General features: G+C 39.1%; 2 protein-coding genes across 15 annotated transcripts in view; one reads left to right on the top strand and one right to left on the bottom strand.

Moving 5' to 3' along the window:
• Positions 1 to 24,993, bottom strand: part of LOC117578124 (neurobeachin) — a 294,046-nt gene that overhangs the window by 113,401 nt on the left and 155,652 nt on the right. For 4 of the 14 annotated variants that reach the window (XM_052007163.1, XM_052007171.1, XM_052007174.1 and 1 more), the window contains exon 1: positions 10,603 to 10,917. The exons of 1 other annotated variant lie outside the window; for it this stretch is intronic. Coding sequence is in view for 1 of the 13 variants with exons in the window: in XM_052007169.1 (XP_051863129.1) it covers positions 10,603 to 10,650 (48 nt within the window). In the remaining 12 variants the exon portion in view is untranslated. Of the gene's footprint in view, positions 1 to 10,602; positions 10,919 to 24,993 lie in introns of those variants that run through there. 9 more of the 14 variants (XM_052007155.1, XM_052007158.1, XM_052007207.1 and 6 more) reach the window with 7 other exon arrangements.
• On the top strand, positions 3,491 to 6,501 carry LOC117564476 (trichohyalin). Its single transcript, XM_034243279.2, has 2 exons — positions 3,491 to 4,276; positions 5,107 to 6,501. Exons 1-2 carry the CDS (start codon positions 3,587 to 3,589, stop codon positions 6,232 to 6,234), a joined length of 1,818 nt encoding a protein of 605 aa, XP_034099170.1. The 5' UTR covers positions 3,491 to 3,586; the 3' UTR covers positions 6,235 to 6,501.

The raw sequence follows: 24,993 nt of genomic DNA, 5'->3' as shown, positions 1-24,993 counted from the left end.
TTTTTTTATACTTATTTCAACTTTGTTTTAAACACTATAAAAACAAACTCTGCGTATACTTAATATTCAAAGTCTTTTAAGAATTTGTTGCTACGACTAAATTGTTGATAAATGTTTAGGTTTTAAAACTCTTTTTGCACTAATTTAAGCTACAATTTGGAGACTATAAAAATGCACACTGCGTATACTTAATATGCGCTGTGCTTTGTTTGCTTCCTGCTAAGTGAGTTCATTTTCAACGTCACTTTAAATTGGTGCTAAATGTTTAGTTATTAAAACTTTAATTTGGAGACTATAAAATATTTCTATAAAAGTATTAAAACATAAAGCAGCTTTCTTTATTAGAAAGTTGTATGTTCATTGTTAGTCTTTCGTTGAAACTTTGTCTGCATTAATCTATTAAATTTAGCTTTTTATACTCGTCTGCAGTTTGTATCTTATTTTCATGTTTCGCTGCCTCTTATTGTGTGTGTGTATGTGTGTGCGTATTCATATCTCAGTTATATCTTTTGTCTAATGTCTCGCTATTCTTCTTATGCCTATTTTATGCTCTGACATTTGAGCTTTATTTCTTGTATTCATTTACGATTTGTGTGTGTTTTTATCGCTCACTCGCACCATTGTGAAGAAACTTATCGAACAGTGTCTGAAATGTTCTATTTCATACTTTTTCTTTCTCTGTCGTTGCCTTTGCCTAGCAGGCATGAAGGAGGAGATTCAAACTCTGGAATCATTGCAAATGAATGGCCGGGCATTGAAATAATGAGCCGTATTTACATTTCAAAGCGTAGTAGTACAACAACAAACAGCCACAACAACAATGAGTTGAATTTCAAATGGCAGACGACAGACGACAGAAGAGGGAAAAGAGAATGAGAGAGAGAGAGCGAGAAAGTCTGTTCGCATAGAAAGTCGGACGGAGGCCGATTGCATGCAATTTGTTTTATGGGCCGGGGCATGCACATTAAATGCGCACTTAATCACACGCACGGGGCGTGGCTAACCGTCGCACCGCCTCCCACTACTACGCCTATTATTCCCACCCCCTCCTCCCCCACACACAAGAGGTTTCTGTGTTTGTGTGTGTGTGAGAGCGAGCGGCGACAAATCAAATTGATTTCGCTTGCTTTTTTGCTTTTGTTTCTCCGTATTATTGCTGTTGCTGTCGTCTCGGGGCTTTAACGCAGCATTATTAAATCACTTTTATTGCCATTGAAATGTGCAAAAGTTTTTGCTGGGCAAAAAAAGAAACACATAGCTAACGCAAAAGGGACAAAAGCAGTCGAGGCGTATGTGGCGTATGCGTAATATAAGAATCCAAATGCGTAACTCATATTTGTGGCTGCTGGCGACGACTGGCGACTTGGCTCTCAGTTCATTGCCAGTCAGCAGAGCGAGAGAGAGAGAGTGTGTGTGTGTGGGAGGGAGACAACGCATAGACAGAGAACTAGAGTGAACACGTAGAGGCAAGTAAATTATATTTGTTGTCTGTAGCCGCTGCTTCTGGCCATTGGCATGTGTGACTGACAAGACAAGGCAAGGCAACAACAACAACAACAGAAACAACAACAGCAACAAATAAACAACACAAACAATGCGACTTTGGGGCACTTGAGGCGCCACAAACAAGACACGACACGAACAAGAGAAGCGTCTGCCCTGCAGATAAGCAAGTCTGTTTCCCTCTCTCACTCTCTCTCTTTCTAGCTATCTCTTTTCTATATAGATTTAAGAAGACAACCGCATGACGTCAGTCTATTTGACTTGCAAAATGACACAGAGAGTGAGTCGCTCGTTATACAAGTAGTATTTTGATTCAATCAAGCAGCTCATAAAGTGTTTGCAATATTCATAAACTGAGCATCGACACTGTGTCAAAGTGAAATGTGATGAATGGGCTCAACTGTGCTCAGCACACAACTCATAAATTTCACAAATTTTATGCCAACTTTACAACAACAAGAAAAACGAAACTGGCCAACGCAAAAATTGCCAAGCTTTAAGCCCAGAAGCACAATAAAACATTGATCAAAGCTCGCATTGTTTACAGCTCAACAAATTATTTATCCAACTTGCTGCATTTTTCATTTTGCCTTCGAGCCAATGTCGCTGAACTTTTTGCATAGACTGTACCGCGCCGCTTACGGCTTACGGCAAATGCAAAGTGAATAATTCAAAGATTTTCGCCATATTTTCTTGTTGAATTTATTACCCAAATGCTCTGCATTATCATACGATTTAATTTCAGTTATTTTTATACCCGCTACCCACATTATGGAAGGGTATTATAACTTTGTGCCTACGGGAAATTTGTGGAACAGGCAGAATGAGTTATCTTCGACCTTGTTAAGTCGGATCGTAGCTGCTTTGGTATATTTTGAATGCAAGAGTATATTGATACACCAAATATTGACTGCGGTATATTTTCGTATTCTTTTGATATATAAATTCGGCATATTTTGAGTGTATTAGTATATTATTCTTCTTCTTTTATTCTTTTGATATATAAATTCGGTATATTTTGAGTGTATTAGAATATTATTATACCAAATATAGCCTTTGGTTTATTTCGGTATTCTTTCGATATATCAATTTGGTATATTTTGAGTGTATTAGTATATTATTATACCAAATATAGCCTTTTGGTTTATTTCGGTATTCTTTCGATATATCAATTTGGTATATTTTAATTGTATTAGTATACCAAATATAGCATTCAGTATATTTTGCATCCTATTTAGGATGTCAGAAATATATCAAAATATCGATAGTATTACTATATTATTATACCAAATATAGCATTCAGTATATTTTGCATCCTATTTAGGATGTCAGAAATATATCAAAATATCGAAAGTATTAGTATATTATTATACCAAATATAGCCTTTGGTTTATTTCGGTATTCTTTCGATATATCAATTTGGTATATTTTAAGTGTATTAGTATACCAAATATAGCATTCAGTATATTTTGCATCCTATTTAGGATGTCAGAAATATATCAAAATATCGATAGTATTACTATATTATTATACCAAATATAGCATTCAGTATATTTTGCATCCTATTTATGATGTCAGAAATATATCAAAATATCGATATATCGATATTTTTTCAACAGCATCATCAATACGATACTTTTTCAAAATTTAACAACTTTACATCCTATGGAATATTTTGAATATAAGAATATATTGATATACCAAATATACCCAAATATAGTATATTTTAGTATACTTTTGATATATGAATTTGGTATACTTTTAGAATAATACCTCACTGTTTTGCTTTTACTCAAAATATGCAACAGGTAACTCAAAGTCGACCACACTCGCTTGTATCTTTCTTACTTGATATGATTATATTTATATTTTTTGGCTCATTGAATTACATAAATTTGCATTGAAGTAGAAATTATTTCGCATTGAATTGCCTTCAAGTAGGCTGCTCTGAAAGTTGATTTTCATTTCGAGTCATACTCAACTCAATCACACCAAGTTATTCACATCAAACACAACTAACTAAAAAGTTTCAAGACACAAACCGAAGAGAGGAAAAGAGAGAGAAAGAGAGGGGAGCACAACAATGCCCACTTCAATGCCTTGCGTGACTCGAGCCAAGCGCTGCTTGCATCCCGATTGCTACGATCGCCTCGGTCGCAAAGTCGGACTCGAACTGGAACGTTCGAAGCGTCCGCTGAAGCAGCAGCTGCTGCCGTCGTCGACGGAACAGCGAGCAGCCAAGCAGCTGCGTTTGCGCATCTGCGAGAAGCAGCAACAGGAATCGCTGTTGCAACAACAACGCGCTGTCGGCTTTGAATTGTCCTCCGGCACCGGTTCAAAGTCTCTGCACAAGCCGCGTGCTCTGCCACCCGGCACAGTGGCGCCACCTGCCCCACGCAGTGTCATACGCCCGCCGGCGAAGCCCACAAAGCGCAAGGGATGCGGTGGGGAGGCGACCTACTTCCATGTGCTTGGTCAGCCCTGGGAATCGAAGGGATTCGCTGAACTGGCCAAGGAGGAGGTCGATCGCATGAGGGCAGCGCGTCCACCGACAGCCGATGAGTTGCTGGCGGATCATGAGCGCCATCAGGAGGAGGAGCGGCTCAACAAGGAGGAGGAGGAGCGAGTGCGCACCTATTACCATGAGATCGATGAGGCGAGGCGGGAGCGAGAGCTCGAGGCGCAGCGACAGATCGATGCGGAGGCCGATGACGATGATGAGGTGAAGGCGACAGAGGCTAGGCGTCTCATGGTGCTGCACAAGTCGCTGCAGGTGAGCCTCATATATCGATAGTTATCGATAACAAGCGAGCTCAATACATTTAGTAAACATTTTCATATCAATTCTGATCATATATTAGCTGAGACTACCCACAACAATCGGTAGCCAGTTAATCGATTGGTAGCGCTTTGCCGATAACAAACTTATTCGATAACTTTGCTATACTTAAAAAACGGTTGCTAAAAAATTATTAATATTGTCAATATTAACAACAAACTAAATGGCAATGTAAAATATCTGCATCGTGTATTGTTATCGTTTATCGATAACATGCGTTTTTGCTTCTATGAGACTCAATATGCGATGGGTAGCAGTAGATTACAGACAATAATGGGAGATTAAATGCATTAATTTATATGTAAATCAAGTTGGTCATACATCGCCAATAACGCAAATGATCGCTTATCGATAACATGTGCTCTTATATGGATAGGTCATAGTAACTGGCAAATTAATTGAATTACTACAGCTTTACCATATGTAATACACACGCAGCTCGCTTCAACAATAGATTGTGTTTTGATAATATCGATTATTAATCGATAACATTTGCTTCATACTTCCATTAGATTTCATGTCTAACTTTGAACTAGTTAAAGTTTATACTTGAAAAAGTGATATTATGCGAAACACACCACTTTAATTCAATGTATCGATAGCTCAAATTATCGCTTATCGATAACAGTTAAAGTTCAAGTTAATGAGAAGAAACTGACAGTTCAATAGAATCAGTAATACAGCTAATTAAACATATTCACAACGTCTCTTCAATAGTAGGACAGACAAAGAGTTATCATTAATCGATAACATTTCGATTGCAGGCCCGTTATGCGACCGACCAGCGTGTGCAGACCGCAGATAGAGCGATTGGCGCCGCCAAATGCAGCGCCATGTGGACAGCGCAAATCGAGGAGCGGGCGATGATCGAGCGACTGCAGGAGCAGCACGACGAGGAGCAGGCGAAGAAGGACAACGCATTCAATGAGTCCAAGTGGGGCACGCTGCCGCATCAGGAGCTGCTGGCGCACAATAAGCGCCTCGAGTTCGGCGCTGCTGTGCGCCAGCAGATCAACGATCGCCGGCAGCTGCGCCACCTGGCCGAGGAGCGTCGCCGCGAGGAGTCACGACAGATGCGCGACGCCTTCGAGGAGTTCAAGCGCTTCCAGACGGAACAAGCGCAGGCGAGCGGCCAACGGAAGCGGGACTATCGCAAGGAGCTCTTCCATTACATACAACTGCATCAGGACTTCAGTCGCATGTTGTGCGAACAGGAGCGACGCGACGAACTGCGCGCCAACGACTTTGTGCTGAAGAAGGAGCAACAACGCTTGGAACAGCGACAGCAGAAGGCGGCCATCGAGGCGGACAAGGCACGCAAACGTGATGCACTCTATGTGATCCAACAGAAGATCCTCGATGCCAAGGACAATCGCGAGGAGATGCGTCTGCTTGCCGAGCACGAACGCCTCGAGCGCAAGTATCGCATGGAGGAACGTCAGGCTGTGGAGCATCGGCGACGTCTCGTCTCCGAGCTGCGTCTGGGCAATCGTCTGGCCATGGAGCAGATCAACAAGCTGAAGGCATGCTACTACACACAACGACAACGGGAAATGGACGAGGTGAAGGAGGAGCGTGCTCGCTACGAGCAACAACAAAAGGCCGAACAGCAGCAGCGACTGGGCAAGAAACTGAGTCTCCATCACGGTGTCACAGCGCAAATGGAGGAGCACGAGAGGGCGCGACGTCGCGATCTTGAGCAGGAGCGTGTGGCCAGCGAGCGAGCACGTGTTCTGGAGGAGCAGCGACAGAAGGAGATCGATATGGTGATCAGCGTGAAGCTGGACGAGTTGGCCAAGAAGCGTTGTTTGCCCCACAATGCGATACAATCGCTGACGGCGCGTGTGGCCAGCGGTGCCAGCAAGAAGCTCTCCAATCACTTTCAGCCTTAAGTGAGGAGGTGGAGAAGGCGGAGAAGGAGCAGAAGGGGAAGGAGGCGGAGGCGGAGCAGCAGGGGAGGAAGCGAGCGAAGTTGTGTTATATTTGTTGATTCTGTTTATACAGTTTGTTGTTTCTGTGTTTGGTTTCTGTGGAGTGGCAACAGCAACAATACAACCACAACTCACAATTGATGGCACACACACACACGCACACACGCACGCACACACACAGACAACGAAGCGCGGCATTAAAACTTGAAGCATACTTTGCGGCGACAATTTGCTTTTTCTTTTTTTTTTGTTCTCTGCCAGCAGCGAAAGCGAGTGCAGGGGGGATTGAGGCTGTCAACCGCAGACTTTTTAACTCAACAAGTTTCACAACGCACACACAAACACATACACACACACACACACACACACACTCACATGTGCAGCTCATTAAAAAGAACATTGGGAACAATCATTAAAACCAAAACTAAACTCGCCTCAAAGAAGACGTCGCAACCAAAACTTTGTTGCCAGGTATGATGGAGAGCAAGAATAGAAGAGAGAGAGGGGGAAAGAGAAAGCAAATACGAGAGAGAGAGGGAGAAATTTCTTGGCAATTTGTATGGCCTTCAGTTAGCTGTCAGTTTCCGCAAAGTCGAAAGTCGCTGATTAATTGAATTGGATTTGCGGATTGTCTCAAAGCTTAAGCTCAGCTTTCAGATTTTTAGCTGGCAGCCCAAAACTTGCAGCTAATATATCTTTTTTTGTTTTTTCTGTTTTTGTGTTTTGGAGATTAGATTAACCCATCACTGTGGCAACTTTGGCGAAGCCTAACAACTGTGACAAATCTGTTGAAACCAATTGATAGAGAAAGCAAAAGCATTGAAAGCGATATAATAATTAAATTATGCCTAATGGAATGCCAAATGTTTAAAAGAAAAAAGATTTGTTAAAGGAAATACTCGGAAAATATGTTGCCTTGCCATTAAAATCTTCAATTTTTTTCCAAGCAAGTATTCACGCAACAGACTGAAGTAAGATGTTAGATGGGGCATGTAAAGCTTTTCAAATCGAGCTCAGGTTGATGACAATTTCCGCTTTGTATCTGGGAAACGTTCGCAATTTGTAGCGTCAGTTGAGGCGAAGACAAAGCGCAGACAACAAAAAAGGAGTAAAGAATATAAAAGAGGAGAAGAAGTAGAAAGCCAGTCTTGGGGGTCAGCTATGGTCTCAGTGCCTTCAATGCGTAGCCATTTGTGTTGTGGCTTTTGCTGTGTTTTGCTGTGTTTTGCTGTGCGGCCTAATGATGTAGAAGAATATTACCCTTGACTGATTTGAGGCATTGCAACTAAGTCAAAGCGGTGGCAAGATGTTCTTGCTCTGCTCTGTCTCTTGCCTTTGCTTTGTTTCGCTTCTCGTTTTGTTTTGTCTTCTTCTTGTTCTTGTTCTTGTTCTTGTTTGTTGATTTGTTTGTTGATTCGCTTTGCTGCAGTGATGAAGCATTTATGACGCTGCGTTGGAGGCTGAGACCGAGTCTTTTTTTTCAGCTGTTATGAGGGGAGATTGACAGTGCTAAACTGTCATGGCAACATAGCTGCCTAACACACACACACACACACACGCATGTAATATAATTGCCACAGAGAAAAGAAGCATAGCATACTTTTTAGCGCGCCATTGTGACATATGTGTGTGTGTGTGTATAAAGGAATATTGCTGTGGCCAGAATGATGCCAATCCGCCCACTGAACCCAATCAGTACGGCATCAGCTAAACCACAGCAACAGAAAGAAATAAAGAGCGGAAGGGAGAGGGAGTGAGAGAGAGAGAGTGAGAGAGAGAGAGAGAGAGAGAGCTGCTCTGATGGGCAGCAAAACTACACACAAAGAATATACTTCTCTTGGCTGGAATATGTGTGGTAAAAACAAACAATAGTAAAACTGATTAAGTCGGAAAAACCACATCAAGCTAAACGATGATGAAGAAAAGACCAAAAGATTACGAACATTGAATGCAAGAGGGGGCAGGAGGAGAAAGAGAGAGAAAAAGATGGAGGAGGCACGCGAGCGAATTGTGAACCACGCGAAGTCCGTCCGCACAATCGATGGCAGCCCGCACACACTCTGTGTGTGCAAGTGGAAGGAAATGAAAAATAATGCGGGTCTTAGGGCTAGCCATATAAGCAAGTATATGTATATAGATATACGTGTATGTGTGTGTGTGTTGGCCACAAGAAATGAAAACGAAGCAAAAGTTGAGGGTTGAGCCGAAGCATGAAAATGAAAATGAAAACGAAAATGAGAATGAGAATCACAGAATGGCAAAGCGAAGGCAAAGCAAATGCTCCCACATATCGTATCGAATAATTGAAAGGATTCGCACAAGCTGCGCACAAAATGAGCCAAGTGGCCAGGCGCAAAAAATTCGAAGGATGAGGCTGAGTCTGAGGAGTGAAGCGTGTGTTGGGTTTGGGGGTTGGCACTTTCAAGCGACAATTTGTAAGATATGATAGTAATGCTCTATGACAGCAGCGTCGCAGCGAAGCAGAGCCAACAATGACAGCAAAATTAGTCATTGTGCCGCATTCACATCGCATCGCATCGCAGCGTCTCGACTCGCCTCCTCCATCCACGGACTTATCCACAGCTCGCCGCACATTTGCATATGTATGTAGATAAGTATACTTATGTGTATTGTGTATACATAACATACCAAGAGAGAGAGAGAGAGAGTGAGGGAGAGGGAGTGCTGTGTGTGCCCCAGTGCCTGACAATTATGTACAATTTACTTTGCATAACACTCGAGAGCGCAACATTCAAGCTTCAAGTTGCCAGGCTACACAACACAAGCAGCTACCAGAGCTTGTGGCTTAGCCAAAGAACCGGCAACAAGGGCACCGAAAGAAGCGCACACACACACATTTATAGTAGAAGGGAGGGGGAATGTAGTTGTCAAGCTAGTTAGCATTTTGTTGTGAGCGAAATCTCGAAAAAGCAAAACTCAAAACAACGACGAGTGAACTGTGTGTGCTGAAGAGCGCTGAATATGTTCTGTTCGCAGTGCTAGAACTGGGGAGGAGACAAAAGTTATGAATGCAAGTGGCATGCCACATGTGTACAGTTATCATTATCTCTCAGTTACACAAGTTTTGCAACTTTGATTTCATTGACTGACATTAAATGCAAATGTCGAACGAAGCAGTCACCAGATCAGTCTTCATATGGTTCAGTCAGCCTCGAGTTACACTATTCAGTTTTAAAAGGAAAAATCAGTTATTGGTGATTCCTCGTTGGGCGCCATATTACCCAAATACTCTATGGCGCCCAACGTGAGTCACAGATGTCGTAGAAATATAGCTAAGAACTGAGAACTCAATCACGTCAGACTATCATAACGTTAGCAACAGCTATGGCGCCCAATGTGTGTACAGCAAACTATCTGACACCACTTAAAACATCAGGTAAAACCAGTAGAAGCAGTCAGCAAATCAGTCTTTATTTGATTCAGTCAGCTTTGAATATCACTTTTCAGTTTCATACGATTCGCAAAAGGGGAACTTAGTTATGGGTTACTCACGTTGGGCGCCATAGTTGTAGTAGAAAATTTACTATGGCGCCCAACGTGGGTTAGAGGTGTTGTGGAAACATCTCTACGAATTGAGAACTCGCCCATGTCAGACTATCGCATTGTTGGCAACAGCTAAGGCGCTCAACGTGCGTTAATCAAACTATCTCACACCATTAGAAACAATTGGTAAGCTTACTAGTAATCAGGAGATACCATGCGAATGCGTGTGCAGCTGTTGTGTTGGGTTTCGGTTGCACCAAAACGGCTGGAAGAAAATCATTTGGAACAAGTTTTTTTTTTTTTGTAAGCATTAAACGCTAGGCAAATCGACAAACGGTGAATATGGTGAAATATGGTGAAAGTGGAAAGAAACAAAAGCAAACATAAAAAATACTATAAGAGAAAGAGTCAGTGGAACAGTGGAAGCGACGTCTAGACCGTGAGCGAAGTGAAGTTTTTTGGCTTTTGTGATTTGAGGTGAAATTCTATTTAATTGTTTGGTGAGAGGCGAACTTGAAGTGAAGCGTGTGGCAACAATTGTGAACGTGAACGAACGTGATACAAAAAAAAAAAGAAATAAATTAAAATATGATTTAAATGAGCTGAGAATGCAGTGCAAATTCTATTGGCAAAATTCAATTTGATTGTAATTTATAATTGGAATTAATTCGTTTTTGTTTTTTTTTTTTTTGTGTGTTTGTTAGTAGAGGAGGATTACAGCTCTTAAGTCTTTCAGCTTACGGGATTATATATGATCTTTTTTTTTAGTTTGAATTAATTTTGTAATTTTTCTTTTTGCTGTAGCATTTTTGATGTTGTGCTAACCTTGTGTGGGGTATTTCGCATATGGAAATTTTGTGATTTTGCTTGCATTGTTTTTGAATTGAAATTTTGGATTTTGATTGATAGGCAGAGATTCGATTTGATACGATCCGATTCGATTGATGAAGTTTTTGTTCGATTTTGATTCGATTTTTGATTTTGATTGCGATTTTGTGGTTGATTTTGTTGTTTGTTTTTTTTTTTTTTTTTTGGTATTTGCTGGGGTGCAATGGTGAGTTTTGCGCTTTATTTGATTTTTGATTTTGGTTTTTGCTTTTTTTTTTTGGTTTTGTACAGAATGAGAACGAGTTGAGTTTTGCGATTTTGATTTGGTTTTGGATTTGGATTTTGATTTAGAACTTTTCCGATATGCTATAGATGCGCTTTACGCTCACGCACTTGCGTCGCAGTCGCTCGCACTCGATCTCCCGAAAGTCGGCGTGCGAACTGGAGCTGGAACTCGCTGTGGCCAGGCTGTGACTTGCCTCGCCACTGGACGCTGACTGTCCACCGATGCCGCCGATGCCAATGTCGTCGATGGCAATGTGATGAATGCGCGGCAGCTGCTGTGCAACTGCGGCAGCCGCAGCGCAAATATTCGGCTCGCTATTTGCGGCACCAGCTGGCGAGTTGCACGAGTTGTTCGAACTGGACCCGTTGGAGCTGCTGCCACAGATGGATAGATCGTCTTCGTCGTCGTTGTCGTTGTCGTTGTCCTCCTCCTCTTCGCACTGCGGACAAACGTTATCGTTATCGTTATCGCTGAGCGGTTCTTCGTCCTCGTTGAAGTGCGTCGACTTCTGTTGCTGTTGAATTCCGTTGCAGTTGTTCGTGCTGATGATGGCTCGCTTGAGTTCGAGCAGCAGCGGCGAACCGGGCAGCAGTGGCACCAACTGTGGCTGGCAATCGAACAGGCCCAAGCTAGCCACCGATTCCCCAGCGACTGGCAGCGGTTGTGTGGTAATCACCGCCGATGCAGGGACACCCAAGACACCGTGGGCGGCCTCGGGATGGATGCGATTGTCGGAGTTGGTGGAGGAGAACTTCGAGAGCAGCGACTTGGAGCTGGCCTTGTTCTTCAGCTGCTGCTGCTGCAGATAGTAATAGTCGCGTGGCAGCGACGATGTGGCATGCAACGGATCCTCAGGATCGTAATAACCCAATGCAGCGGGTCGAAACAATCCCGGAGTGCTCAACGAATGCGGTTGCTGTGATTGTGACTGCGATTGGGATTGCGATTGCGATTGCGATTGGGATTGAGAGTTCTCTTGTTCGTACGAATCACTGATGACGCTCGCCGTGGAGGCGGTGGGCGTGGTGCTGCTGAGCGTCGATTGGGAGCCAGCGGCAGCGGCGGCTGCGGCGGCAAATTGGGCGCCCAGCAGTGGAGTGAGACCGGCCAGGAATTGTTCCTGCTGCTGCTGCTGGCGCTGTTCGTCGAGTTCGCGGCGATAGGCCTCGATTTGGTCGCTCGGTGAGGGCGTGTTGCTGTGTATGCAGCCTTGAAAGAAATCCAATGCTTCGTACAGGATAAAACACAGGCCCAGGACAAGAAATGTCTCCATCATAAGGAACTGACAGCCATTGGAAGTGCAGCCGAAGAGCGAAACGGAACGCAAACGGAACGCAAACGAAACGGAATGGAACGGAATGGAACGCAACGCAAATGAAACGCGACACTCACACAAAATGTCCGTCGACCGTCACTTTTTCTTTTCTTTTTTTTCGCCCGCACTCGCTGCTATTGCTGTCTCTTTCCTTTTCGGTTGCTATCTTTTATCTCTTTCCTTAGACTTCTCGTTGGTTTTTCTGTTGTTTTCTTGTTGATGTCGTTGTTGTTGTTGTTGTTGTAGTTGTTCGTATTGTTTAACGCTTTGCTATTTTGAATTGAATTCTTTTTGCTTGACACTTTTTGCACTTCATTTTCATTTTCATTTTCATTTGGCTTTCCATTTGGCTTCACATTATGCTCCCCGCGCCTTTTTCCCTTCTTTTGTTATGCAACGCAAATTAATTTCGAATTTGTTTGCTGTCGCTTCGCGTTGTTGTTGTTGTTGCTGTTGCTGTTGTTGATGTTGTTGATGCCGCCTTTTGTGCGCTTTTCATTTGCATAAATTAAATGCCGCTCTAACTCGCTCTCTTTCGCTCTCGCTATCTCTCTATCTCTGATAGATAGAGATGCATAGTTAGATATACGCATACATATAGATATATACAAATATACAATTAGTACTATTTATATATAGTACACAAACACATACACAAACACATACGCATACGCATACATTTAACACATAGATACAACATAAACATAGAAAGATTCGGAAAAACTTTTTCTTTTGTTTGCATTTGCTGTGCGTGTGTGTGCGTGTGTGTGAGTGTGTGTTGGTGTTGGTGTTGGTGTGCGGAACGTGGTGAGAATGAAACAGCAGGCCAGCCAGCATATATATTGTATATATTTACATAGATCGGTACATAAAGATTGCGCTTTGAAATGTGTATTTGACTCGCAGCCCAAAAGTATGCAGTGATTTCTTTTCCCTTCTTTTATTTCACTTGCAACACACACACACAAGTACTGTGCGTACGTGTGTTTATGTGTGTGTGTGTGTGTGTGTGCGTGTTTATAATGCGCATAAAAACCAAAAGTAAAATGTAAAAACATAAAACGAAAAAAAAAAAACGAACGAAAAACAAAATAAAGGCAAACAGGAAGCTAACAAACAAAATGCGGCAACTTTGTTGCCTTTGGTGGCGTTGTTAAGCACAGCTTAGAGATAAGGCTGCCCTTCCCCTTCCCTTCACACACACTTCAACTGCTCAGCCCACACTCTCGGTGTGCTGTGGCCAAGAGCCAGAGCTCATAAACTTAACAAACAGCTGAGAAGCCCCTAAACAGCCGTTTCGTATGCTTCGTCCGTATAGAAATGTGGACCACAAAATGCCAAAACAGCTAAGCACAAACTGAAGAATAAAAGTCACGTCCCGCTCTCCCCCCTTCGAGTCGAGTTGTAGTTGCGGCGACCAACATTACTTGGGGAAAAAGAAAAAACCAACACTAACCACTCGCCAAGCAACAAACAAGAAAATTTAATTACATGGCTTAGGCACATATCAAATTATCTAAAATCTCAAATGTATTTGCCTTTATTATTTTTGGAAATTGTTTTAAATTGCTTATTTTTTTTTTTTTTGGCTTCAAAGAGGCAGCAGCACTTTAATTTCAATGGATATTCATTTATTGCCTCAACACAATAAATATTATTTACATGCATTAATTTGAAATCATCATCATCATCATCATCGACTACAAATTGCAGCAATATTTGCATGATTTAACATGTGGGCGCAATAAAAAAATATTACCAGACAGCAGCCAATCATAAAAACGAAATACGTGTAGCTAAAGACAAAAACCCCATAGATGAAAAAATGATAGAAAATTTTATTTGAATTTTGCCCATGCAACGAACTCGTTGCATTTCACAAAGTTTCCCATTGTCTGTTCTGGCCGCTTTTGAAAAGTTCGATGGCCATTGTAATGCCTATTTGTTCACATGACACACAACACAAATACCAACAACACACACACACAGACGGAGAGAGATAGAGACAACAAAGAGCCTTGGCTAAAGGGTTAGACCAATCATCTAGTGTTACGAACTGGCAGGAAAAAGAATTTTGATGGTTTGCAATTTGCTGGCTGCTGTGTGTGTTTTTGTGCTGTGCTGTGCTGTGCTTTCACATTATTTGGAAATCCGAAATCCGAAAAGCACAGCTTGACAGAGTCATCACAAAAAGAAAAGCGAAATATGCATATGAGAGAAAGGACTCAAAACCAGGAGTCGAAGACTTGCTCCATTATTATTATCTTTGCTCAGCATTTGCTTCTTTATTTTGCAAGTACAATTGAGTTTTGGATTTCTGATTTAACATTTTGGCATTTTGGCATTTTGCGAGTGTCTATTAAAACATCAACACAACACACATTTCAAATTCACAATTCTTTGTGTGTTTTTGTGTTTTGTACTCGAAAAATCATAAATTATTATCAGCATTTCTCATTATTATTAGTCTGTTCGAAATCCATTGAAATTTGTTATTGCCTGATTTTCAATTAAAAACAAACGAGTCATAAATGCGCATATGAATTGAAGATGCTAATTGAAATAATAAATGGGCCAAAAAAGAAAAAAAAATGGCATTTCAAATCGAAGTGTAACAATGGCGATTCAAGCGAGCTCTCTAATTTGCATATTCGCGCATAAATATACATTAAACTATTTTGCACATTCCATTGGGCCACAATATTGATAAAATATGACCGTGTGCACAATAAAACTATATAGAGATAAACTTGCTATTTAAATTATTCAAATTGTTGCGAATATTGCGTTCGCTTTAATGCCCAAATACGAGATATCTATTTGGTGGAAAACAAAGTATGACAACAAGTAAGAGAGAGCTGCAATCGAGTGTGGAATGGAAACAAAATATGCTAAAGGCATATACTGAAAAATACTTAAAATAATTCTATATTTGGTATATGGAAATGCTAAACACCAAATTAGTATACTGATCAACTACTTAAATGTGCTAAAAGCTATATTTGGTATATCGAAATACTATTTGGAGTAAACTATACCAAATGAATATACAGAATGCTGTATTTGGTATATCAAAATACTATTTGGAGTAAATTATACCAAATGAATATACAGAATGCTGTATTTGGTATATCAAAATTCTTATAGTTTTAAAATAAACTGAAAAATGATGAAAATATGCCGAAGGCTATAACCGTATTGATATATGTACTATTACATTTAAAATATACCGAATAAATATATAAATATATTAAGATATACCGAGCAGTGCGGTATTTTATACTGAAATTTGCCAAATTAGTATGTTGAAAATACCATGACATATCAAATGCAATATTTAGTATATCGATATACTATTACATTTAAAATATACCGAGTGAATATACTAAATATACTAAAATGAACAATATTAATATATTTCAAATACGAATATATAACAAATGTAATATATAGTATATTGATGTACTATTACATTTAAAATGTACTGAATGAATATACTACATATATTAAGACGCACTGAGCAGTGCGGTATTTTATACTACATTTTGCCAAATTATTATATTTAAAATACCAAAATGTATCAAATGTAATATTTAGTATATCGATATACTATTACATTTAAAATATACCGAGTGAATATACTAAATATCCTAAGATATGCCAAACAGTACGGTATATTATACTAAAATGTACAATATTAATATATTTAAAATACCAAGATATACCAAATACAATATTTAGTATATCGATATACTATTACATTTAAAATATACCGAATGAATATACTAAATATACTATAATATGCCAAACAGTACGGTATATTATACTAAAATGTACAATATTAATATATTTAAAATACCAAGATATACCAAATGCAATATTTAGTATATCGATATACTATCACATTTAAAATATACCACAGAGTTCAAAATAAACCAGATTCTCAGCTATAGCAACTATCTACTGCCTGTTACATAGAAGATAATAGCATCTAATCCCATTGGTAGCGTGCATAATTAATCCGAAACAATGTCGAGAGAGAGAGAGAGAAAAAAAAAGGGAGAGAGTAAAGAAAGCAGCAAATAACTGACTATACAAATAAATCGAGTTATATAGAGCTTAGACCCCAATTATATGCTGATGGATAACTGCGAGTGTGTGATTTGAGCAACATTTGGATTCAGCTCAAGCACCGAGTCCCGCATATGTAATGCATATTATGGAATCATGAATCACACCATTGAGAATGTGCGTGAATGTATGATAGCTCAGAGCTCACATTTGGCTCAGTGATTTTGATGGGCGCCAAACGCAAGGCAAATGCGGCAATTGGATATGCAATATGAATGAAGCATCTAAAGATATTTACAGCAATTTGCAGCCATAATAACAATCTCAACAAAATGAAAATATTGACGAAAAAAAAAAAAACCAAACACCGAAGAGAGGGAGAGAGGGAGATGGAGCCAAAAAGAAAGCTGAAAGTGAAAATGAAAACACTTTGCGAAAGGAAAATACAAACGACGCGCAACGAAGCTCAACCCAAAGATGATGTGCGTGGTTCTTTTTTCTTCACTTCCTCCTCGACACACACACACACGCAATCGATGATGCGGAAAAGGGTGAAGCAATCACAGTCACATAGTGTGGCCAACACCCCATTTCCTCCCCTCACTCACACTCTTTCGTCACAGTCACAGCCAAAGCGGAAGCTCAAGCTTGCTTCTGTTGCTGCTGTTGCTGCTGTTGGTCACATCAAAATGCACAACGTGTCGTTATTTATGGCTTTGGGAGCAAGCTGCGTTGCTGCCACCGTTAAAGCCACAAATCGAAAGAGCAAGGTTGTTGCTCCCTCTCTGTCTCATTCGTTCGCTCTCTCCCTCTCCCTCTCTCACTCTTTGACAACGCATAAGCTACGCGACGACGAGGCCAGGCAACAGATCAAGCTGGCAAAGCTGGCAAGCTGGCAGTCGTTGCTTTTCCCTTTCCCCTCCTCACAAGCAAGCCATAAACTCTACACACACACACATGCACAAGTGGCATACACACACATACATACACACCGTTTTCATTGCAGTTTGGCGGCTGTAATCTCCCAGCTATCGCTTGGGCTTATGCAACTCGGCAAATTGCTGAGCTGCCATTGCTGTTGCTGTTGTCATTGCTGCTGTTGCTGCCACATGAACACACAACAACTGCTTGTCTATCCCCCTCCCCCCCCACTCCCCTCTCTTTGCACGTAACAAACGTTTCGTGTTTCAACTCAATTTGCTGGCACAACTTTTGCTCGATTTGTTTCGATTTTCAATTTGATTTCGTTTCCCGCCGCTCTTCGTTGGTTTTTATTATTATTATGCAAGGCACTCTAATTAAATTTTTAATGTCCAACTGTATGTGTGTGTGTGTGTAAAAAGTTCTTTTTGCTTCTGCTTCAAACAAATTCCAAGTAATTGCACATTGAAATTGGCATCAGAATGAAAAGGACGAAGAGAACATTGAGGAACAACGGATGCATTCAGTGGAAAGCGTGGAAAACTTCTTTTTTTTTGTGCACGTTAACTTTACAAGATTGCCGAGACTGTCCAAAGTGCGATGGCGCAGAAGAAGAGTTGCGACGGCAGTCAAGACAATGGACAGTCAACTGACTGTCTGACTGACTGACTGACTGACTGACTGACTGCATTTGCAGTTGTCTCCACATAGCAGCGAACAATCATGGCAAACATTTGTTATCAAGCGCAATTTAATCATTAGATGCAAAGGCAAATAATTGCTGAAGTTGTAGCTGTAGCTGTTGCTGCTATTTTGTTGTTCAGAAAATACCCTAGGAAATATGACAAATAATAGAGTAAACAAAATGAAGACAACTAGTTTGTTATGAATATTTAATATGGAATTCTATAAGTTTGTTCATTGTAATAATGAATTAAATTGTCAACGAACAAAAATATTTCTATATTTCTTAGTTCGTTTATAAAAAAGAACTTTATTATTAATATGTATATAAATATTTCCATATTCTATAATAAACCTTCTTGTTTATTATCCCCTTAATGAATTCAAAGTTAAATTGGAATTTTATATTCTCAAAAGTTTTTCTTAATTTACCAAGATTTCTTTAAATTTAATTGGCAAAAAACTTCCACGACTGTTGAGTATCATTTTCTATTATATTTTGTACTCAATGGTATATTTTGATCTTTATAGTATATTTATATAACAAATTTAACATTCGATATATTTCAGTATTTTTAATATATTAAGTTGGTATGTTTTAAGAATTGTGTAACTTTCAAATCTTAAATTTATGCACCTAATATATTTTAGCGAATTTAAGAGTCATATAATCAAATATTAAATGTGAAACCTTAATACTCTGAAACTTTAAATTTGTAAACGGTATTACTGGGTATCTCTAGCACAAATAGTTGAATATTGTTTCATCAAAGCTTCAGCAGCAACATCTTCTCCATCGCTATGTTCGCTCGTCAACTATCTCTCTCTCTCTCTCTGTCGACATTGCAGACTACAATCAAACAAGTGCGAAACAGCAACGTTGACAACAAAATACCAGAACAGCAACAGCAACAGCAATTGCGACAGCAAAATGTACAAAAAGGATGTCCGGGTAAAAGCATTAATTTTTGCCTTTTTTGTTATGAAATTAAATTCCGAAATATTTTTGCTCGTCGTTTTACATATTTTGCATAGCATTTAATTAAAGAACAAAGCACAGCGCACGGGCGGATGGCGACAACGATAACGACAACGACAGCGCGAGAGAGAAAGAGAGAGAGAGCGAGAAGTATACAACTAGATAAAGACAGCAACAACAAGCGAGAGATAGAGAGAGAGAGAGACAGCAGTTAGCTGCAGCATGTGTTCATGTCATGGTCAACAGGCTACACAGAGCCAATAAAAGACACAGCGCAACATGAGAACGAGACGAACATTAGATGCGCTCCAAGCAGGATTAAATTGCAGCAAAAATGCGGGTGCAAAAAAATCGAGAAAAACTACAGGAATTTTAAAAGTTAAATAAAGCAGCTATTCAAGCCTGAAGCAACTTAGTTTCATAATGCATTTCGATATATTAGTATATTAGTATATTTTCGGTATAATTACTTGGTCGATTTTAGTGTCATGGTATATTTTAAAATGTTTTAGTATATTTTCGGTATAATTACTTGGTCGATTTTAGTGTCTTGGTATATTTTAATATGTTTCGATAATTCAGTATATGTATGTATATACTTTAGTATATTTGCATTTTAGCGTTTTGGTATGTTTTCGATAATCATTTAGTATATTTTATATTTTAGTATTTTTTCGGTATGAATACTTGGTATAAGTAAGTCTTATGGTATATTTTAGTATATTTTCGATACAAATTTAGAATTTTTATATATTTTAGTATTTGTCAGTATAAATACTTGGTATATTTTAGTGTTTTCTGTATATTTTAGTGTATTTTCGGTAATAATTTGGTATACTTTAGCCAAAATGCTGCATTATTTTACATTTATTTCAACTTTCTATATGTTGACTGTAATTTTGATAGAAGAGCGAAGTAAATAAGCCAAATAAGTAACAATCTCTGCACTTTAAAAATTACTGATAAGAATATTAAAGGTTCAAAATGTTGACCAATAGATTTCAAATAACTTTTCAAAAAAAGCCGAACTCCACTTCATTAAATTTTAGTATATTGTTCGGACAACAAAAAGTGGGCAAAATAATGTCAGAGCAGCTTGTAGAACTTGTCACTTCATATTCGAAGCAAAGGTCAACTGTCTGCTGTAATTACCTGAACACACACACACACACATAAAGTTTATTGCGTTGGAAATGAAAAATACGTAAGTCACACACTAAGTGTGAGCAAATGGAGCAAAGTGGATGCGGTAGTTATCATGACCCTTTGGCATAGAAATGGAAATGGAGAAATGACGAAAGCAGAGAGCTTGCAGTGCACTTTTAGGCGCTGTGACCCCCGCAACAGCCACAGCAAGAGCAACAACAACTGTTGCCAACTGTAGAGCTGCAGTTGCTGCTGCTGCCAGAGACACTTCATTTTGTCAACTGCAACTGCTGCAGCTGCTGTTGTGTGTGTGTTGTGTCCATAGTTGAACTTTGCTGAAAAGTAAACCAACATAAGTGTTGCGACGTTTCCGTTGTTGTTATTGTTATGCTACAAGGCAAGGCTGTGAGGAGAGACAGAGAGAGAGAGAGAGAGAGAGAGAGAGAGATCTTTTTCTGTGCCCCACACATTCGGGCCTGGCCTGAACCCATGTTAACCTCTTTTTCCTGCCCAACTGCTGAAATGCTTTAAACGACAGACAGTTGTTGTTGTTGGCCTTGCCTGCAGCATAAATTTTTAAATGTGCCCCAAATAGTGGTGCACGCCCCTTGCAAATTGTTTGCTGCGGCTTGTCAACTGCAGCAACCTTCACCTTGTTGCATGCACACACAAACACGCCTCCGACAGCAGCAAGCAGCAAAAAAAAAAGAAATGCAGTAAAAACAATTACAAAATTTGTTGCAATTCCAAACAAATGAATTGCATTATGTAATGCACTTTGTTGTGGTGCGGAGACGAGAGAAGAGGAGAGGGGAGGCAAGCAAGAGGTGCATCAGTTTGTGGCAACTAGCAGTTGACCGCCAAAACCATTGAATATGGTCATTATGCCACGCACTTTTGTGGTCCACAGTCCATCTACACACATACATACATACAAACCGATGTATTTATGTATGTATGTATGTATATTTGGCATATCTGTGTTTCTGGCCGATCTGGCCACAAGCCCAAGCCTCAGCAGCGAATGCATTTTCGAGCACTTTGAACCGCGCAACTGTGGTCAGCTCAATGGACGCACCATTAGCATATTAAGTTCCCATTCTCTATCTCTCTCTCTCTCTCTCTCTCTCTCTCTCGCTCGAACTCTGCGTTTAAAGATGTCAATAATTGAATAGCGAAATTGTTGTCAGATAACCGCAGCGATTCTACCTTTTTTAAAGAGTGGAAGGATGCCCATTACAATACTCAACAAGATTGTTCATTGGTCTATACCTACTTAATATCCACCATCGATAACTTATTCGATAACGTAGAGCATTCATATGAATTCATTTCAAATAACAATTTTGTATCTTTTTGCACCAAATCGATAAATTCACACATTGTTCAAACGTTATCTATTTTCAACCGCAGCATAATACATTTATCACAATCGATAACTTATTCGATAACGTACAACATTCATGTGAATTCATTTCAAATAACAATTTTGTATCTTTTTTCACCAAATCGATAAAGTCACACTTTGTTCACACGTTATCTATTATCAACCGCAGCATAATACATTTATCACAATCGATAACTTATTCGATAACGTAGAACATTCATATGAATTTATTTCAAATAACAATTATGTATCTTTTTTCACCCAATCGACAAAGTCACACATTGTTCACACTTTATCTATTTTCAACAGCAGCATAATACATTTATCACAATCGATAACTTATTCGATAACATAGAAAATGCATTTTTATTTATTTGAAATGACAATTTTGTGTATGCTGTTGATTCAATCAACAAGTTACTTAATCACAAATAAGTTAGTGCATTTGGCTAGGCTGATAATCCAATCGATAATGTATTCGATAAGTCAGGAAATGTGTTAAATTTGTGGCAATGCATAACTTTAATGAAGAATGTAAATATTCAATGAGTGACTACTATTATCAGCAGCAACGTAATACATTTCATACAATCGATAACCTATTCGATAACATCAAAAGTGTAATGCTAACCGAAGCGACTCTGCTTTTCAAATTGTTAAAGAATATCAATTACATCTATTGTCAATTTTCTCACCTATTCAATCTTTAGAATTATTTTATTGTAAAAACGAATGGAATTCCTGATGAACTAAGGCCTTCAGGCTCATCAATTAAATCCATTTACAAGTTGCAAATAATTACGCAAATTTATGTGTTTTACGTTTTAAAATAATATCCAAAAATGTAGCAACGAAATTTTGGAACTTTTGCAGTCACTTAACTATTTAAAACAGTCACGCCAACTGCACCATCAATTGACTTGAAAACATTGCGTATACGCACCACAAATAAATGTGTTTTGTATTTCAAAATAATACCCAAAAGAAATCGCCAAGAAATTGTATAACTTTTGCAGTCACTTAACTATTTAAATCAGCCATGGTAACTGCACCATCAATAGACTTGAATATATAACGTATACGCACCGAGTACATATTTCAAACACTAACAAATTTATGCCCTCAGCTTAGTGTGTGTGTGGCAAGAAGTCAATTTAGAAAGTTGCACGAAAATATCAGCTAGAAATACATTATCGATAACGATTGTAACGAGACAGATGAAGTGAGTAAACGCATAACTCAGCTCGCTCTTTCTCTCTCTCTCTCTCTCTCTCTCTCTAACTTAGCGCATTTCTTCAACTGGTAACTGGTTGTCTAACATGCATTCAAGTGCCTTAAAGTGTTCCATGCAAACTTTGAAATTGTTTTCGTTCAATTTGCAAACCAAACAACTCAAACCATTAAGGGGCATTCCACGCTCAGCCAGAGGCAGCAAAAGCGAGCGCAGGAAAAAGGGTTGCGCGATGTGGAGGAGGAGGAGAGGAAAGAGAAAAACTTGAGCGGGAGTTTTGCGGTGGCTCTTCGAGCACATTCTTTTGCAGCAATGGTTAACGCATACAAAATAATTAACCAGCAAATGAAATACATACAACAATAAAGACAAAAAAAAAAAGGAAGAACAATCGATGCTAAATTTTTAAAAAGCCAAATCGAAAATGATCGCAGAGCAAATGCACTGAAAATAATTGTATAAATATTTCAAACACTCTTAAATATTTGAAATAAATTGTATTAAATTTGAATTTCTTTAAGTTGTAAGATATGAGCATTTCTTAATGTTGTAATTAACGTTTTGGCAGTTACTTTTTCTCCAAACACTTTGAAATACTTGAAATAAATTATATTAAATTGGATTGCCTTTAAGCTGTGAAATATGAAAATTTCTCAATGTTGTAATTAACGATTTTGCAGTCACTGTAATTACACTCGAGATATCTGTGGCATGGCCTTCACAGGATATGCAGCTGGATAAAGCGAGACTCAAAAGGAAACGTTTGCTGCATGTTGCATATTTGATGTGCGGAATATGTTTGTTTGTTTGTTGTATTACTATTTATCTGTGTATATAAAATACATATATGTATATACTCGTATATGAAATGAACTTTTTTGCATATAGTTTTCAATTTTGTGTGTATTTTTTTTTTTTATTTAATTTCCTTTTGAATTCATATATTTCGCTTCTCAGATTATACATATTTGTATGCATGTTGTTTTCAGTTATTTATTTATTATTATTTTCGTTTTTTTTTTTTGTTAATTTTTTTTTGGCGAACATGCGAATGTTTGCTTTCAGAGCTTTATGAAAAGGAACCGAGAATGCCTTTTGTGGCAGCTGAAATCGTTGTTGTCGTTGTTGTTGTTGTTGTTGTGATGGTATTGACTCACTGGCAGTCATTAAAAATATGAAATTTCATGTAAGGACACCCAGCGTGAAAGCCAAAGGCGCGAAGAGTCGGGAGTTGTCATATGGCAAAGTACTAAATGAATTACGCTGCTGCTGATGCTGCTGCGGTGTGGAGAGAACATTTCATATTTATCGAAAGGCGGACCATGTTTACATGAGGAGGCGTGGCAGATATTGAACTCATCGAAGTCGGATGGGAAGGAAGGAAAACTGGATGCTGGATACGTAATATGTTTGTCCATTTTCGGTGCGTTTAACAATCCTCCCGATGAGGCAATGAGAATGCAGTCCCTGCGAGCAGCGAGCAAACAAAAATGTAACGCAAAAAAAGTGGGTAAAAGTGAAAAGGAAACCCATGAAAAGAGAGAGAGAGAAAAATGGGTGGAAAATGTGCAACACAAACACAATTGCAGCAGCATATCAATTGTGTATAACATTTATGTATGTGCTTCTACACAAACACAGCGATGAGCGCTTATCTGGCAACTGGCAACTGGTGTGGCTGCCACATGCACCTGCAGCATCCGACACAAAACACTGGGCAAACACACACACACACACACACACAATTCATTGTCGATAAATCAGAGCAAGCCGATTAAACTATCGACACAATTCGATTGGCAGAGTCGAACGTTGAGTGCGGTTCGCTAACAACTCGATGTGCAGAGGAGCTTAAGCTAAGCTCAAATTGTGCCAGCAGCAGCATTTAATGTGTTATCGAATATGTAATTATTTCGTATTAAGAACTTATCGAGTGTTCGCATTCGAGGCTTACTCAATGGATTTGTGAGTGATATGCATGCAGTGTGGCATGGCATTCGTACATAATCCCTAAACACTTGGCAATGCTAATAATGTAATCGATAAACTATTCGATAAATAACGAAATTTGTTTTACTAACGGCAAAATTCACATTGTTCACAAGTATTTCATATGCCCTTAATTTCAAGTATAATCAACAGCAGCATTATCCACTTTTCTTAATCGATTACTTATTCGATAACATAGGAAATGCATTATTTCGTTTAAAATAATAGTTTTATATATTAATTTCATTAAAACAACAAGTTTGTTAATTGCACATTAGCCAATGCACTTGGCTAGGCAGACAATGTAATCGATAAACTATTCGATAAGTCAAAAATGTGCAAAACTTGATGCACAGCATAACATTAAATAAGTTTCTGA

This window comes from Drosophila albomicans, chromosome X (genome assembly GCF_009650485.2).
Source record: "Drosophila albomicans strain 15112-1751.03 chromosome X, ASM965048v2, whole genome shotgun sequence".
In the NCBI taxonomy this organism is placed as follows: Eukaryota; Metazoa; Arthropoda; class Insecta; order Diptera; family Drosophilidae; genus Drosophila; species Drosophila albomicans.
This window is presented reverse-complemented; position numbering and strand designations above follow the sequence as displayed.

Excerpts from the sequence above, each read along its gene's own strand:
- LOC117564476 (XM_034243279.2), top strand. The coding sequence starts at position 3,587 with ATGCCCACTTCAATGCCTTGCGTGACTCGAGCCAAGCGCTGCTTGCAT. Across the intron at positions 4,277-5,106 it reads TGCTGCACAAGTCGCTGCAG|GCCCGTTATGCGACCGACCA; the intron begins GTGAGCCTCATA and ends TTTCGATTGCAG.